Source organism: Micromys minutus (assembly GCF_963924665.1).
Source record: "Micromys minutus genome assembly, chromosome: 17".
Lineage (NCBI taxonomy): Eukaryota > Metazoa > Chordata > Mammalia > Rodentia > Muridae > Micromys > Micromys minutus.
This window is the reverse complement of record NC_137952.1, coordinates 26,287,883-26,303,272: the sequence shown is the minus strand read 5'-3', so window position 1 is coordinate 26,303,272 and position 15,390 is coordinate 26,287,883. Positions and strand designations below refer to the sequence as shown.

The 15,390-nt window shown below is 44.6% G+C and overlaps 2 protein-coding genes and 1 pseudogene across 7 annotated transcripts in view; 2 read left to right on the top strand and 1 right to left on the bottom strand.

The window, feature by feature from the left end:
* The first annotated feature begins 480 nt into the window (after positions 1 to 480).
* Positions 481 to 1,422, top strand: LOC308431840 (L-lactate dehydrogenase A chain-like; annotated as a pseudogene). Its single transcript has one exon. The product of its transcript is annotated as an L-lactate dehydrogenase A chain-like (transcript).
* An 832-nt stretch (positions 1,423 to 2,254) lies between these two features.
* Positions 2,255 to 5,830, top strand: SRP14 (signal recognition particle 14). The gene is made up of 5 exons (XM_080931685.1): positions 2,255 to 2,322; positions 2,464 to 2,536; positions 2,940 to 3,052; positions 4,913 to 4,945; positions 5,401 to 5,830. Exons 1-5 carry the CDS (start codon positions 2,299 to 2,301, stop codon positions 5,488 to 5,490), a joined length of 333 nt encoding a protein of 110 aa, XP_080787811.1. The 5' UTR covers positions 2,255 to 2,298; the 3' UTR covers positions 5,491 to 5,830.
* Positions 5,831 to 6,380: 550 nt separating this feature from the next.
* Positions 6,381 to 15,390, bottom strand: part of EIF2AK4 (eukaryotic translation initiation factor 2 alpha kinase 4) — a 79,637-nt gene continuing 70,627 nt past the window's right edge. For 2 of the 5 annotated variants that reach the window (XM_080931117.1, XM_080931119.1), the window contains 7 exons: positions 12,500 to 12,612; positions 11,340 to 11,398; positions 10,690 to 10,787; positions 9,565 to 9,633; positions 8,835 to 8,879; positions 7,435 to 7,553; positions 6,381 to 6,616 (listed from right to left, as the gene is read on the bottom strand). In XM_080931117.1, the coding sequence (XP_080787243.1) occupies positions 6,559 to 6,616; positions 7,435 to 7,553; positions 8,835 to 8,879; positions 9,565 to 9,633; positions 10,690 to 10,787; positions 11,340 to 11,398; positions 12,500 to 12,612 (561 nt within the window). In that variant the 3' untranslated portion in view covers positions 6,381 to 6,558. Of the gene's footprint in view, positions 6,617 to 7,434; positions 7,554 to 8,834; positions 8,880 to 9,564; positions 9,634 to 10,689; positions 10,788 to 11,339; positions 11,399 to 12,499; positions 12,613 to 15,390 lie in introns of those variants that run through there. The other 3 variants (XM_080931118.1, XR_013975379.1, XR_013975380.1) reach the window with 3 other exon arrangements.

Sequence of the window (15,390 nt, the reverse complement as noted above, 5' to 3'; positions counted from 1 at the left end):
AATACTTTGATATCTGGACCTTAGTAGTCAGCCGCAGGAGAAGGAAATGACCAAATAAGGAACAGCTCTTGGTGGCTAGCTTTAGGAATGTAAATTTTTAGCAAGGCAGAGGAAATAGAAGGTCCAGGGCTGCCAGAGCCATGCTTGCCACAGCTGAGCTGGCCAGAGTCCCTTCAATGATAACACACTAAGCAAACCCCCAGGTAGATGCTTTTATTTGAGTTCTTGGTCATGGTGTCTCTTCATAGCAATCGAACAGTGATTAAGACAAATGGCTGAAGCTTAGTTAGCACTGTTTGTATAAGATATACAAACTTATCTGCTCTCCACAGCCATATTGTGAAAGGGGTACTGTTATCTTCACCTTAAAAATGAGGAAAGTGGGTGCTAGAGCCACTGACACAGAGCTCCGGTCACGCTGCTACTCGCCCGTCGCCACCCCATCCTGCACTAGCGGTCCCAAAATACTTAAAGTCCAAGATGGCAACCCTCAAGGACCAGCTGATTGTGAATCTAGTTAAGGAAGAACAGCCTCCCCTACCCCCCCCCCCCAACAAGATTACAGTTGTTGGGGTTGGTGCTGTTGGCATGGCTTGTGTCACCAGTATCTTAATGAAGGACTTGGCAGATGAACTCACCCTTATTGATATCATGGAAGACAAGGTCAACAGGGAGATGATGGATCTCCAGCATGGCAGTCTTTTCCTCAGAACACCACAGATTGTCTCTGGCAAAGACTATAGTGTGACTGCAAACTCCAAGCTGGTCATTGTCACAGCGGGAGCCCGTCAGCAAGAGGGAGAGAGCCGACTCAATGTGGTCCAGTGAAACGTGAACATCTTCAAGTTCATCATTCCGAACATTGTGAAGTACAGTCCACAGTGCAAGCTGCTTATTGTCTCAAATCCACGTGGACATCTTGACCTACGTGGCTTGGAAAATCAGTGGCTTTCCCTAAAGCCGAGTTATTGGAAGTGGTTGCAATCCGGATTCAGCTCGTTTCCATTACCTGATGGGGGAAAGGCTGAGAGTTCACCCGCTGAGCTGTCACGGGTGGGTCCTGGGAGAGCATGGTGACTCCAGTGGGCCTGTGTGGAGTGGTGTGAACATTGCCGGCGTCTCCCTGAGTCTGAACCCAGACATGGGCACTGCTGGGGATAAGGAGCAGTGGAAGGAGGTCCACAAGCAGGTGGTTGACAGTGCATATGAGGTGATGGAGCTGAAAGGTTACACATCCTGGGCCTTTGGCCTCTCAGTGGCAGACTTGGCGAGGAGCATAAAGAAGAACCTTAGGCAGGTACATCCCATTTCCACCATGATTAAGGGTCTCTACGGGATCAACAATGATGTCTTCCTCAGTGTCCTGTGTATCCTGGGACAAAAGGGAATCTCGGATGTTGTGAAGGTGACACTGACTCCTGAGGAAAAGGCCCACCTGAAGAAGAGTGCAGATACCCTCTGGGGAATCCAGAGGAGCTGCAGTTCTAAAGTCTTCCCAGTGTCCTAACCCTTCCCTGTCCAGGCTGCAGCAGGGTTTTCATGGAGACCACACACTTCTCATCTGACCTGTGGTTAGTACAGTTGTGTTGAGGTGGTCTGGGGGAAGATCTCAGTTCCCAGAGCTCTACCCTGCTGCTAAGTGGTACTTGTGTAGTGGTAACCTGGTTAGTGCGACAGTCCCACTGTCTCCAAGACACACTGCCAACTGTGTGCAGGCTTTGATTATCCTGTGAGCCTGCTGTATTGTTGCGCTGTGCACCTTCACCAAACATGCCTAGTCCAATGAGTTCCCAGTTAGTCACAACCTGGCTCTAGTGAATAAATCTATTATGCATATCTTGTGCATACATGTTTGACAGGATATTTTATGTATTATATGTGTCTGTAGTATACACTGCAACATTATATGAAATGTACCAACCACTCAAGTGTCATACCAATGAAAACACCGAGTAAACCCTTTACAGTGAAGAAAAATGAGGAAGCAGAGGACTCTTGGGTGACTTGTATATTTCTATCCAGCTTTTCTTTTGCTCTCATTCCCTTCTACAGCCTAGGGTGAAGCTTGACAAGACAGTCCAACCACTTAACAGTCCAACCACTTAAAGCGTCATCCCTCATCCCGGATAGAAGGGGGAGGGGGTGCCGAGTGCGCAGGCGCAAGGCAACCGGATCGAGGCTGGGATTGATGGAAGACTGACAGCTAAAGCGGGAAGTCCCGCCCAGCGCAAGCGAGACTTCCGGTCGTAACCGCCAGAGCCTTCTGCTGACGGAGGCGGAACCTGCGGGGAGACCAGGATGGTGTTGCTCGAGAGCGAGCAGGTACCGGCGTCCCGGAGGGCCGCGGACTCTAGCAAGTGGGGTCAGCTCGAGTCGCGTTTCTCCCTTTGCGGGCGGGCCAGGGCCGTGACGCGGCGGGGCGAGGACTGGGAGGCTGCCTAACGGGGGCGTGTTGTGTTGCAGTTCCTGACGGAGCTGACCAGGCTCTTCCAGAAGTGCCGGTCGTCGGGCAGCGTGTTCATCACCCTGAAGAAGTGTAAGCAGCCTCCGGGGCCGCGCGGAATGGCTGGGAGGGGGAGCCTGGCCTCCGGCCTCATCGCACCGGCCACCTCCAGGGCTCACAGCCGCGGCAGCGCTAGAAGTGTGGCTGGTGCGGCGCCGGCAACCCACTCACTGTGACAGTGGGGTCCTAAGTGTATCAGACGCCCACTGTCAGGCAGCCCAGCCCCTGCTCCATTGTGAGGTAGAATATGCCTTGGGGTCCCGGTGTTTATCGAGCTCCTAGTTTTGGCCATGTCGTAAATGATGGCGGGTGTGGTGAGTTTTTGGGAGTGATGGTGGAAGCTCTTCCCTACTATATTCAGATTTCCACTTTGGACCCAGAAGCTACGCCTGTGGTGGTGTTTACCTGGGTGTTTTTTTTTTTTTTTTAAACACAGATGATGGTCGCACCAAACCCATTCCACGGAAGAGTTCTGTAGAGGGCCTCGAGCCCGCTGAAAACAAGTGTCTGTTAAGAGCCACGGATGGGAAAAGGAAGATCAGCACCGTGGTGAGCTGGAGTCTTTTCTTCGTGCTTTGTTTTCTTTTGGGTTGGCCCGGCTGACTCAAAAAAAAAAAAAAAAAAATCACTTTTTTCCTCAAATAGCCAAGGTACAGGAGCAATCTGTGTCAGTGCTAGCCAGTAGAATGGATTTAAAAAAATTAAAATAGTGTTTAAAAGCATCCTCAGGCAGACCCTGAACTTGTGATTTAGGAAGATCACAGCAGGAGCTCCAGCCTGTGCTGAGTTATTAGGGTGTCTTATCAACTGAGACAGATGACAGTGATGCCGTTGGAGATGGAATTCAGGCCAGGCTCTTCATCTTGTTAAGCCATCACCCTGCCCCCTGGACTGTAAAACGCTGACCGAGGGGCATGTCTGGATTAGGTCCAGGTCCCCCTTCCCTTTCGTTTTGGCCTGTCACTCCCAGGCCTGTTTGGGATCAGGATCTACTTTTGCTTCTTTTTGGTGGAAGGAGCTGTTTGGTTGAGATGAGGTCTCAACATAACTTACTTAGGTTCATTATGTAGCTCACATTGTCTTGAACTCCTGACACTGTTGCCTCTATCTTCAAAGTGTTGAATCCTAGGTGTGTACCACCATCCCAGCTACTATTTTTGTAGGCCAAATTATCAACAATAAACTGTTTAAACAAAGTAGAGACCAAATGCTTGTTGTGGAATTTCTGTGGAAATGAGTCTATGGGTCCATTATCCCAGTAGTTGCTGTGAAGAATGAGTGTATTTTCTTTCTGTGCTGGTCCTTCAGTGCACAGTTTCTGGGAATCAGATGATTATTTTTAACATGACTTTCCTCACATTTTTGTGGTTCATTTAACAAACAGATTAGGCTTGGCCTTACAGAGGATATATAGTCAAGAACCATGGTCTTTTTATGGAAAGGTGAATATGCAGAGCAGAAAGATTCCCTGGATTTACACTGAATGCATCTTAATTCTATAGAGAGCCTGTAATCGCAGGATACTCGGGAAACTGCAAACAGTAGTTGCTATCTTGAGAAGACTTTTAAGAATAAAGCAGGGTTACATTGCTGTTATGGTTGGCTGTCAGTGTGAAACTAAGCATGTTTCTCTAGGTACTATTTCTTTTATGTCAGTTTGAATTGTGCTTATATATCAGTCTGAATCAATAGGAGACAAAGTTATTCTTTTGAGACAGGTCCTTGCTTATCAAGCCCAGGCAGGCCTGGGGTTTGTTACTGTCCAGGCCAATCCTTCTGAGTGCTGGGACTCCAGGCCAGAGCCATCTTATGCTCATCTGAGGGAGTGCTTTTACTGTATTTTGCATAAGAAGGTGAATGCTAACAGGTTTTCTGATATCACTTAGAGTCTGTATAAGAATTTTTTTTTTTTAAAACCTTAAATTAAGGATTGGGTTACCATACAATCTTCCCATCTCTCACAACTGTGGGGCTGGGATTGTCCGTGGGTTTGTCTAAGGGATTTCACAGAGGCGAGCTTGGTGGGAAACCACTCTTGCCTTCTGATCATGCTGCAGATTTCATGTGGAAGAAGGCATAGGGCTGCTGTTCTTGAGAGCAGGTTAGGGTGGAAGACAGCCATGAGTACATTGGGACCTGACGGTGGGAATCAGTCTTTAAAGATTAGGTAGTTGTCTTTTTTTCTTTTTGAAACAAGGTCTCTGTGCAGTCCTACAAATCACTGTATAGACCAGGCTGGCTTAGAACTCAGAGATCTGTCTGCTTCTGTCTCTAGAGTGAGAGATCCAAAGGGTATTTGTGCACCACATGCTCAGCCTCAGTGTTGTCTTGATGGAACATTTTGAGACTTTTCTTGGGTGAAATAGGCGGTGTCTAGATCTATAAAGAGGTATCTTTCTCCCTTTCCAGGTGAGTTCCAAAGAAGTGAATAAGTTCCAGATGGTAAGTTCCATTTCCTTGTGCTCCTCATTCCTCCCGAGGGGAGCCGTGTGCTCAGGCTCTTTATTTTATGAATACTGTTCAACAGAGGGTTTTGCTTCCTCTTTTTTTTTTTTTGTTTTGTTTTGTTTTCTGAGACAGGGTTTCTCTGTGTAGCCCTGGCTGTCCTGGACCTTACTGTAGAGCAGGCTGGCCTTGATTCCTTTCCATTTTTAAGAGTTCTTTCAAACTAACCCTCAGATATGCTCTACATTGTTGAGTAGGAAGTTGCCTACAGTGCTCCCTCTTTGCTTGAAGAGTTGGAAGCCTGCAGCTCCTTGTGGAGTGTGTCTCGGGAGCTGCTGGAGTGGATACTTTCCGTGCTACACCAGTTGCCAGCTGCTCCTAAGTCCATGTGGAACGCCACCTGCTTCCCCAGTTTGTACCTTTTCTTGCTAAGGCCATGTTCTGGCTTTCAGGCCTATTCAAATCTACTGAGAGCCAACATGGACGGGCTGAAGAAGAGGGACAAGAAGAACAAGAGTAAGAAGAGCAAACCAGCACAGTGACAGGAGTGGCCACTACCAGTCAGCTGCACAAGTGCAGTTTTCCTGTTTGTTGCTTTCAGTACCTCTCTATGTAACTGTTTTCACGGGAGGGTCCGTTAAGAGAAGGGTTGGGGTGGCCATAGGCTAGTTGTGGTAAGAAGCCAGTTTTAGGTTTGCCCTGTATGGCTGGATCCTCTTAGAAGTCATCTTTGAAGAGTCATCATTAATCTCCATGCTAAGCAGCTTCTCCTCCTACCCTATTTCTGACAATAACTACCAACTCTAGTTGGTACAATTACTCAGTGATTTTTGCCTTGTCTTTGAGATTACTGTAACAGTTTATTAAAGTTGTTATCCTACAGGTGGGTTGTTTGTCGTGGCTGTATAATTTAAGATAAAATTACATTTAGTTAGTTTGTATGTCTTGCACATTTGCTCCGTGCCATAGCAGCATCTTGTATGATCGGTTCTCTTGTACCACGTGTCTGGGATTGAACTCAGGTTATTGGGTTTGGCAGCAAGCAACCCTACTGGACCTTGTCTCATAATTCCTTCAGCCAGTCTGAGTTCTCATAGCCAAACAGCAGTTTGCTTAATGACGTTAGGAAAATACTAGAGAATCATCAAGAATAAAGATTCTGCCTGGCATGGTGACATAGCCTGTGATCTCAGTGGTCTGGAGGCAGGCTGAGTTTGAGACCAGCCTGGGATGCATAGTGAGGCCCTGTTCTGCCCATTACAAGGGATGAGTTTTTGATCTCTGTGCCTTTTTATCTACTAGGAGGATGTAATTGTTAGGACATTTTTATGTGCTTAGTGTTTAGGATCAAAGGAAGACAAGCTTGTTTTCTTCTCCAGCTCCACAACCTCTAGTATTGGCAGAACTGCAGCTGGATAACAGCAGATACATATGAAAACATTTATTATATCAAAAAGGTAAATTTACAACACACAGGCAAAACCGACAAAGCTCAGCTTTGTAGGACAGCTTCTTAGAATTTCAAGTTAAAATGAACTGAATGCACAACATTCCATTATTCCAGTATACGTCCCTGTCCATTTGAACAATACAGCAACAGTTCTTTAGGGTCAGAATAGGATTCTGTAGTAGTCATCTCTGTAGCTGTACAGGAACAGCACCGACACCCTGCAGAAGAAAAGGACATGCAGATGATGACAGACTTAGTGGGATAAAATAGTTTAAAAGCTTTGCTTTAATTAAAAGTAAGATGGGAGAATGATCAGTAGAAAGTGTATAAGCTTTCCTGGAGCTGTGATTGACAGTTTGCAATTAAGTTCTGATGAGGAAACTGCCATTCACCACCAACTTCCTTACTGTCTTTTAAGTTAACAGTGACATAAATGATTGACATTTTGACATATACAGCAAAGGCAGTCATATATATATATATTTTTTTTTTTTTTTGGTGACGGGGTTATCATGTAACCCAGACAGGCTTCAAACTTGCTTATCAGGTGGAGGATGACCTTGGATTCCTGATCTCTGCATCCCAAGTGCCAGGATTATAGTTGTGTGCCGTCATCCCTGGCTTAGTTGTGGAAACGTTTTCTGAGGCTTGGGAGCTGGCTCATTTGTTAAATACATGCCAAGCAAGCACTGAGTTTGGATCCCTAGAACCAGTGTTAGAAAGCTGGGCAGAGTGGTGTGTGAAAGTGCAGCCTTGGACAGAGTGGAGATGTGTGCCAGTTAGCCTAGCTCATTGATAAGGTTCAGGTTCACAGAGACCTTGTCTCAAAAAGAAATGGTGAAGAGAAAAGTGGCATGAACCCCATGTCTCCACATATCACATACATAATACCTTGATGGTTACATAAGGCCCACAGTGTTATTGACAAGGTCCTCACTGTGATTTCAGTCTAGGACTCCTTGACTGTTAATCCATGATATTCATTCACTCAGACCCTTCCCTAAATTTTAACCACATGAAACCTGCTATAACTTACTTCTTTTCAACTTTGATGTTATAAATTTCATCGCAGACGAGTTTGAGGTATCTTTGCTTTGGCAGGCGTGACAGCAGTTGCTTCACAGTTGTGTTAAATGCCTGTTCATCAGCATCCCACTAGGAAAGATCAGACCAGATGTGACAGCTGAGCAGCAGGGTTACGTAGGGCCTGGCCTTTGCCTTTGAAGCATCAATTTTCTTTTAAGACTGCAGGTATCTAGTTAGAGCCTGCTTGGCCTTGCCACAGCCCAGGTGTGCCAATGTGACTCTAGATTGCTTTCCTTGGACATTTCCTGTGTATGGTGGACATTGTTGCCTTTCACTGGACTGGATCAAAAGCCAGCAAACTTTCAGAAAGTGCTGTGTGCTTATTTATTTGATCAACAGGCAATGAGAAAACAAGGACTTAGTCTGTACCACTGTTTGGCCCTGAACTAAGGACCCTCCTGCTTCCAATTCCAATCTTACTTAATGCAGTTTATTTTTAATCTATGACTAAACAGTATGAATAGACAAAGTTATTTGATATGCTTTGAAAATTACCTGTAACCTGTCATCTCTGTTCCTAGAAGCCCGAGGCAGGAGGATTACTGGAATTCAAGGCCAGCTTGGGCTATATTCTGGTTAGTTTTTGTTAATGACACAAACTAGGCTGGAAATTAAGGACCATTAAAAGAATTGCTTCCAGCAGTTGGCCCCTGGGGCATTTTTCTTGACTAGAGATTCATGTGGGAGAGCTACTGTGGGGTAGTGCTATCCTGGGCAGGCAGGCCTGGCCTATAAAGCAAGCCTGCCAGTCAGCTAGTCAGTCAGTAGCAACATTCCTCTGAGGTTCCTTTCTGTCTTAGAGTTCTACCTTGGCTTCCCTCAGCAAGGGACTCTAGCCTGCAAGAGGTGATAGCTTTCTCTCCCTAGTTGTTTTTGGTCAGTGTTTTATCAGAGCTGCAGAAAGCAAACTAGGACAGGCTACATGGAAACATCCTTCACAAAAATATAGAATACAAGTCACCTGTAATCATGATTATCTTACCATGGGAAACTTGAAATTCTGAAAAGTGGAAAAAAAAATAAACCTGCAAACCAACAGTTTTTTGGTTCTTTTACAACACAATGTTCTGTGAAGTTGTGCTTCCCTACCTGGGATGAAGATTGCTTGGGAAACACATGGGTAAGAAACTAGATGCTGCTGCCTGCTAGGCTCAAGTCCAGGCTATGAGCCTTTGTGGCTGTGTGATTGTGACTCAGGAATGCCTGTAGCACACATTAACAGGAGGACCAACATTACTCTAAATTCCTGTGCTGCCAACAAGCATAATTACTCAGGAAGTTTAAGACCTTTTCCCAGTTTTCTTTTGACAAGACTGTAAAAGTCAGTGCCGAACAGTTGCCATTGCTTACCTCTAATGATAGAAACTGTAAGATGGTTTCCTTAGGTAGATCCACCTGTTAATACAGCAGAAAGCATACCACTTACTAGGAAGTCTAGGCAGCACACCCTGGCTGGGGCTATGGTGTCACTGTGGATAGAATAGGGTTGCTGTGATTTGTTTTCTGTGCACACGTGCATGCATGTGTGTGAAGTCCTGAGGTTGATACTGGATATTCTCAGCTGCTCTTCCATCTTATTCTTTGAGGCAGACTCAGTGAAACCCAGAGCTAGTTGAATGCCTGGTTTGTGAGCAAGCTTTAGGTATCTTCCTTCCCCAGCTGAGGTTGGAATCATAGGCATTGATGTGGGTTCTGGGGACCTGAACTTCAGTCCTCATGCATGGCAAGAGTTTTAACCATGTAGTTACCTTCCCAGCCCTAAAGCAGACTTTTAGCTGGACTGTGTGAGCTAACAAGTGCTGGAGGCTGGACTTCAGATCACACCCATACCCAAAGGAACAATGCTGCCATATGTGCTTGGTAAGGCCTCAACATGAGTGTGACTATAGGAAACGAGAAGAGAAACACACAAATGGCCATTTTTTCTCCCCAGCCTTTTCTAGCTTTAAATTGCCTGTAATTCACACGAGGAATAGCCAGGTCTGATACCAGATATAGCTGACAGCAAAAAGATTCTGAGGCCACACTAGACAATTCAGACAGATGCTATCTTCAGATTGTTAAGGAATATGTGACTTACAGCCAAAATTTCAATCTCACTGCTTTTCTGATGTAAGTTGGCAAGGGTATTCTGAAGTCGGGTTTGTACCTAAAAAGAAAATGGAGTTCAGAGCATGTTAAACCGAGCTGTGTTATTTCTCATTCCAGAAAACAACGCAGTGACAATGCCAGGGCTTAGAAAGGGCTCCAAACAGAACATAAAGCTTTGCTCTTGACAGGGCTTGGAGGGGAGAGAAACTGATTTGGGGGCTTGTTCTGTTGCCCAGGTTGGTCTCAAACTTTAGATCTTTCCAAGCAGCTGAGATTACAGTGTGTAACCCTGTAATAAAAAGCCACCACACATGCTTTACAAATGTTCCTAATAGTTGGGCTGTGGTGGAGCACGCCTTTAATCCTAGCAGCTGGGAGGCAGAGGCAAGTGAATCTCTGTGAGTTCAAGGCCAGCCTGGTCTACAGAGTGACTTAGAGCCCAGGACAGCCAAGTCTACACAGAGTAACCTTATCTTGAAAAACCAAAGGAAAACAAAACAAAGAACACAAGAGTAACAGATCAAAGGCTCCTAACATCGTCTTCCACTAGTATCATGGCACACGCACATTCAGCACATTCTGTTACTTCTTGTGTTCTTTTAACTGCATAATGCACGTGCTTCTGAGGTTATGCACATGGCTTTAGCACAGGCACATGGCAGACACCGGAACCATGAGCGCCGCTCTTGTGACTGGTCTAAACTGATCTTATGTAGAAGAGGAGCAAGCCCTTCCAACTACCACAGGAGGCAGATTAGATGGATCATCTATTGACGGCTGCTGCTTACTAACATCTCTGGAAGACAGATGGGCTGAAGTATGGCACCAGAGAAGTTTTGTTGTGAGATCTTCAGAAGCCACCAGGTTAGCAAAAGGAAAGAATCTTTATATTTAAAGCCAAGGACAAACCGCTGGAGAAATGGCTTAGTGGACCCAGGTTCAGTTCTCAGCACCTGCATAGTCAAAACTATCTGCAACTCCAGTTCCAGGGGACCTATGTCCTCTTTAGGCCTCAAAGATATACGGTGCAGACATACATTCAGGAAAATACCATACATGTAAAATAAAAGGAAGCAAGCCAGCAAAAAGCCAGGGAAAAGTGGATGTGATATACCTGAATCTCATGTCGCCTCCTGGTGCTGGCTGACAGCTTTTCTGGTGACAAGACACTCACGATGGGGATTACTGTTGTTCCGTGGATTTCAAACAAACCTGAGACAGAGAGTTTCATGTTAGTTTTTATCTGGGCCCAGTTTCTAGAACACACCACAAAGAACTGTTTATTACTGTACATCTGGTTGTAACTCTAGGGGATTGAGTGTGTCTGGGCCTTCTCTTGTCTCTGAGATGGAGTCTTGTTATCTATATTTATAGACCAGGCTGGCCTCAAACTGCATCCTTCTGCTTCAGTCTCCTGAGTGTTAGGATTACAGGCATGTGCCACCATATTTGGCTTGAGCTATTTTTTCCTAGTCCATTGTATGAAGGAAATATCCACATTGCATGTATATAGTGAACTGGTAAAGGGAAGGTTAAATCACGTGTGTGAATACAACTCTGAGACAGACTAGGATTAGAGGGACGGCCTGAGCCCAAGCTGCCTTAGAGCTTCCAGGATGTTGGAACACGTCTCATGTGATACAGCTTTGTTGACACTTTCCTTTAAAAGGTATTTTCAGTGTGAGAAGGCATCAGCCTTAGCCCTAAGACTCAGTGCAGACAACATAGCATTCTTAAGGCTAGGATTTCAATTAGTAATTATACCTGAAGCATTAGAAAACGACCCCTTCAGAGTTTGTACAGCAAGATTATCAGAAGCGTCTCTAAAAACAAGCAAACAAACAATTAGGAAACTCAATAAGGCAAAAAAGCAACTTAGATAAGGGTGCCCTCAGAGCATGCTACTGAATAAAAAAACATGGTTCTTTTAGTTATTAATTGGAGAAAAAAACAAAACAAAAAATGCTTAATGATGCTTTTGGTCAGGAGCAAGGGGGAAAAAAAAAGGACATGATTCAGGTTAAAAGACTAAGACAACATTCTGATTCATTCAACTGGGTCTGAAATCCAGGCTCTACAGAGGCAGCTAATTTAACAAAATGTAATGGGTGTTCTTTTTGCTCCCTTATAATACAAAGAAACAGCAGTAGCAGGCTCCACTTGCACGCAGCTAGGAGCCTTGGTGACCACCACAGGAAATGTTCAATAAATACAGATATTTCAAAAGCTGTAAACAGACATTCTTTCAAACGCTGCACATTTTTTATAACCTTTAAGAGACAAAGTAGTGCCCCCCCCTTTCATTTTCTAAACGTCTATCTGTGGTTTGACTCTGTGCTTCTAATAACCTGACTTCAAGAATAGTACATTCCTTGAAAAACGCCTGCCCGTGAATTCATGGAGATTCAGTGGTCACAGAAAGTGTGTGTTGGCGAGAGGGGACTAGGGGGACACAGGTGACAAGCAAGGCTCATTTTCTATAAGCTGAGATGCCTCAGTCCTGGCATTCATGGTACTTGGTGTCAGATCTTAGCTGGAGGTACGTCCATCAGTCCTGTGCTCGGTCATTATGCCCAGCAGCCTGTCTGCAAACACTATCAATGTCCCTGTGAGAACAAATTTGCTACTAGTTGAGAACTACTGACTCTCCTTAAATTTGAGTGTTTCCTTTCTGTCTCTTGTTTTTGAGACAGAGCCTCATGGATCCCAAGCTAGACTTGAACTTACTATGTATTAGAGGCTGACCTTGAACTCTGACCTTCTAAGTGCTAGGATTCTAGGTATTTGTCAGGATTATAATACTTAGATCTGTTTGTTTTGACATGATCATGTATATGAGTTGCAAAGACATAAATAAAATCTTTTCTACTCCACTGCACTTTTGTAATCCCTGAGAAGTATGTTTGCTTTATTTATACATTTACCTGAAATTCCTTTCATCACCAACTTTGGTCCTTAGTTTCTGCATAACATGATCCACAAGATCTGATTCCAACACACGTTTTTCTGTTTGCCTCTCCTTCTCAAAGGACTTGACCTTGGAAAGAATGAAATAATTATCATTTGGAGTTTTCTGAAGCCAAAATGGTAGCTCAGTGTGCTCTGGCGAAGCAACTGGGTCAACAGGTTGTAGTCGGTGGTCTTAACCGGGGTGATTCTGCTTTATGGAAGAACAGGTTGTAGTCGGTGGTCTTAACCGGGGTGATTCTGCTTTATGGAAGAACAGGTTGTAGTCGGTGGTCTTAACCGGGGTGATTCTGCTTTATGGAAGAACAGGTTGTAGTCGGTGGTCTTAACTGGGGTGATTCTGCTTTATGGAAGACAGCAGTTTTTTTGTTTTTTAAAGTAGCACTTTAAAATGTTATTTACTTTGCGTGTGTATATGAATGTGTATGGCTGCATGCATCCATGCCATGGTGTGTGAGGTCAGAGGATCAGCTGTAGGAGTGGAGTCTTTCCTTTTACTATGTTATTATGGGAGTCCTGGGAGTGGACTTAGGTCATCAGGCTTGGTGGTAAGAGCCTTGACTCACAGGCTCTGAGATGTTTTTAGATGTCACAACTGTGGAGTGTGCTCCAACACCTTGACATACACTATTACAAGGTCAAGGTCAAGGATACAGCACTGATGAACCAGAACCCCAAACATTAAAATTGTTGCTGAGATACATGGTCTATTCAGGAATTTAAAAAAAAATGGCTCTCATCCTCCACTCCACAATAACATCTCTGTAGGTAAACTTTTTTTCAAACTAAATTCTGATGTACCCTTTGTCCAGACTTTTAGTGCTCCCCACTGGCTGCTAAATGACATCCAAACTCTTTGATCTAGCTCTGTCATTCCTGTCTGCTAAAGAAAGTGGCCTTCATTCAAGATGCACTGTCCAGGCACAGTGCACTCCATCCTTGGGCATGTCAGAGCAGCTGTTATCTACTCAAGATGCTCACGGACTTGGAGCTCACAGGATTGGACCTACTCGTGTTTCCTCAGATTGGGGCAGAGAGGGTCATCAGATTTCTATCCCTCACCCCACCCACATGTCATCAGACGCAGCTGGCCCTGGTCTTGGTTGCCAGAGTATGTAGGAGGCAGACTGGGACTGGAACTCGAGAGATGCAGCTGTTACGAGTTGTTACCAAAGCTGGGTAGAGCTTTTCTTTTGATGCAGCTGCTTTTGAGTTACCAATGCTCCCACAAGAAATCCCAATAAACTCAATGATTCACCAAGCAGGAATTAGACAAAATAGTTTGGTCTGTTTTGTCCTCTCTGAGGTGTATGGGTGCTTCTGTACAACTCTCTGGGAAAAATCACATCAGGATAGAATCAAAACATTTTCCAAGGACCTGTCCCCATCTTTGAGAGAGCCTACTACTAAAAACCCTTCCATGACCTGTGCTATGCCCTCTGCTTAAAAGGCCCTTCAGCACACATCTATAGCTTGCCTGTCTGTGAATCTAGAAACCCCACTAACACCTGAAGATGTTCTCTCACTGCCTGCCTCCCTTCCAGGCTTAGAATGTTCTCCACAGGACACTGAGCATCATTTTATAGCTTACAATGCACACACATTTTATGTCCCCCATCAAATTATTTTTGCACATCCATGTTTATTACTGCCCTAACACAACAGCTAAGATACAGAACCAGTCGGAATTCCATTTCATCAGCAGCAGATGAATGGATAAACAAAATGTACATACACACATGCCATTTTTCAGCTGTAATGAAAAATGAAATCATGACATTTGCAAGAAAATGGATGCAACTGGAGATGATGTTAAGCAAAATGAACCAGACACAGAAAGACAAATGCTATAGGTCTGTTCTTATATGTGAAATTCAGATGTGTGTGGGTGCGTTTGTGTACCCATGCTCACAATTAGAAAAGGGATCGCGAGGGAAGAGAGATCTCGGTGGGGTGTGTGGAAAAGAACAGAATCCAAGTTACATGAAAGCAAAAGCAAAGAGTATTTAGAGGCAGGAAGAGGACCAGAAAGAAGAGGGCAGGGAGGTGATGAGAGCCAGATGGGAAGGACAAGGAAAAACCAAGTGCAATGGCAAGTATGTATGGAGATGCCACTCTGAAGGGCTGGAGAGATGGCTCAGTGTTAAGAGCATTAAGAGGACATAGGATCAATTCTCAGCACCCACATAGCAGTTCATAGCTGTCTGGAACTACAGGGGATCCCACACCACCATACAGACATATGCAAAACAAAATACCAACACACATAAAATAAAAATGAATAAAATCATTATAACAACCAATCAACAAAGCAAACAAAAACAGGAAATGCCATCATTGTATGTTAATAATAAAATGATCTTAAAACTATATATGCTAAGTTAAGAAGAAGAAAGAAGGAAGACACAAATTACTAATATCAGGAATCAAAGAGGGGATCTCGTCAAAGCTTAGAGACAGCGGAACAAATAACCAAGGGCTGCCTGAGACAGCCACAGAGGAAGCCATGATGAGAAAGACACGGCTCCCTGTCATCCTGAAAGAGGTGGCTGAAGAGCTGTGTATGTAGGCCTGTGTAGGCCTTGTTTTTAATTATGTGTATGTGTGTGTTTATGTACAGGACAGTGCAGATGCCTGAAGAGGCCGGAGGGTTGGATTCTTCTGGAGTCGAGTCCTAATGTGGGTACTGGGAGGGCGGTAGGTGTTCTCACTGACTAAGCCATCTGTAGCCTGGCCGTGTGATTTTATGGGGATCATATGGACTCATTTGAGGTGCAATTCTTATTACATACAAACTCTTAAAACACAGGTCCAACTCATCCTGACAGCATTGCAGGAGAAAATAAGG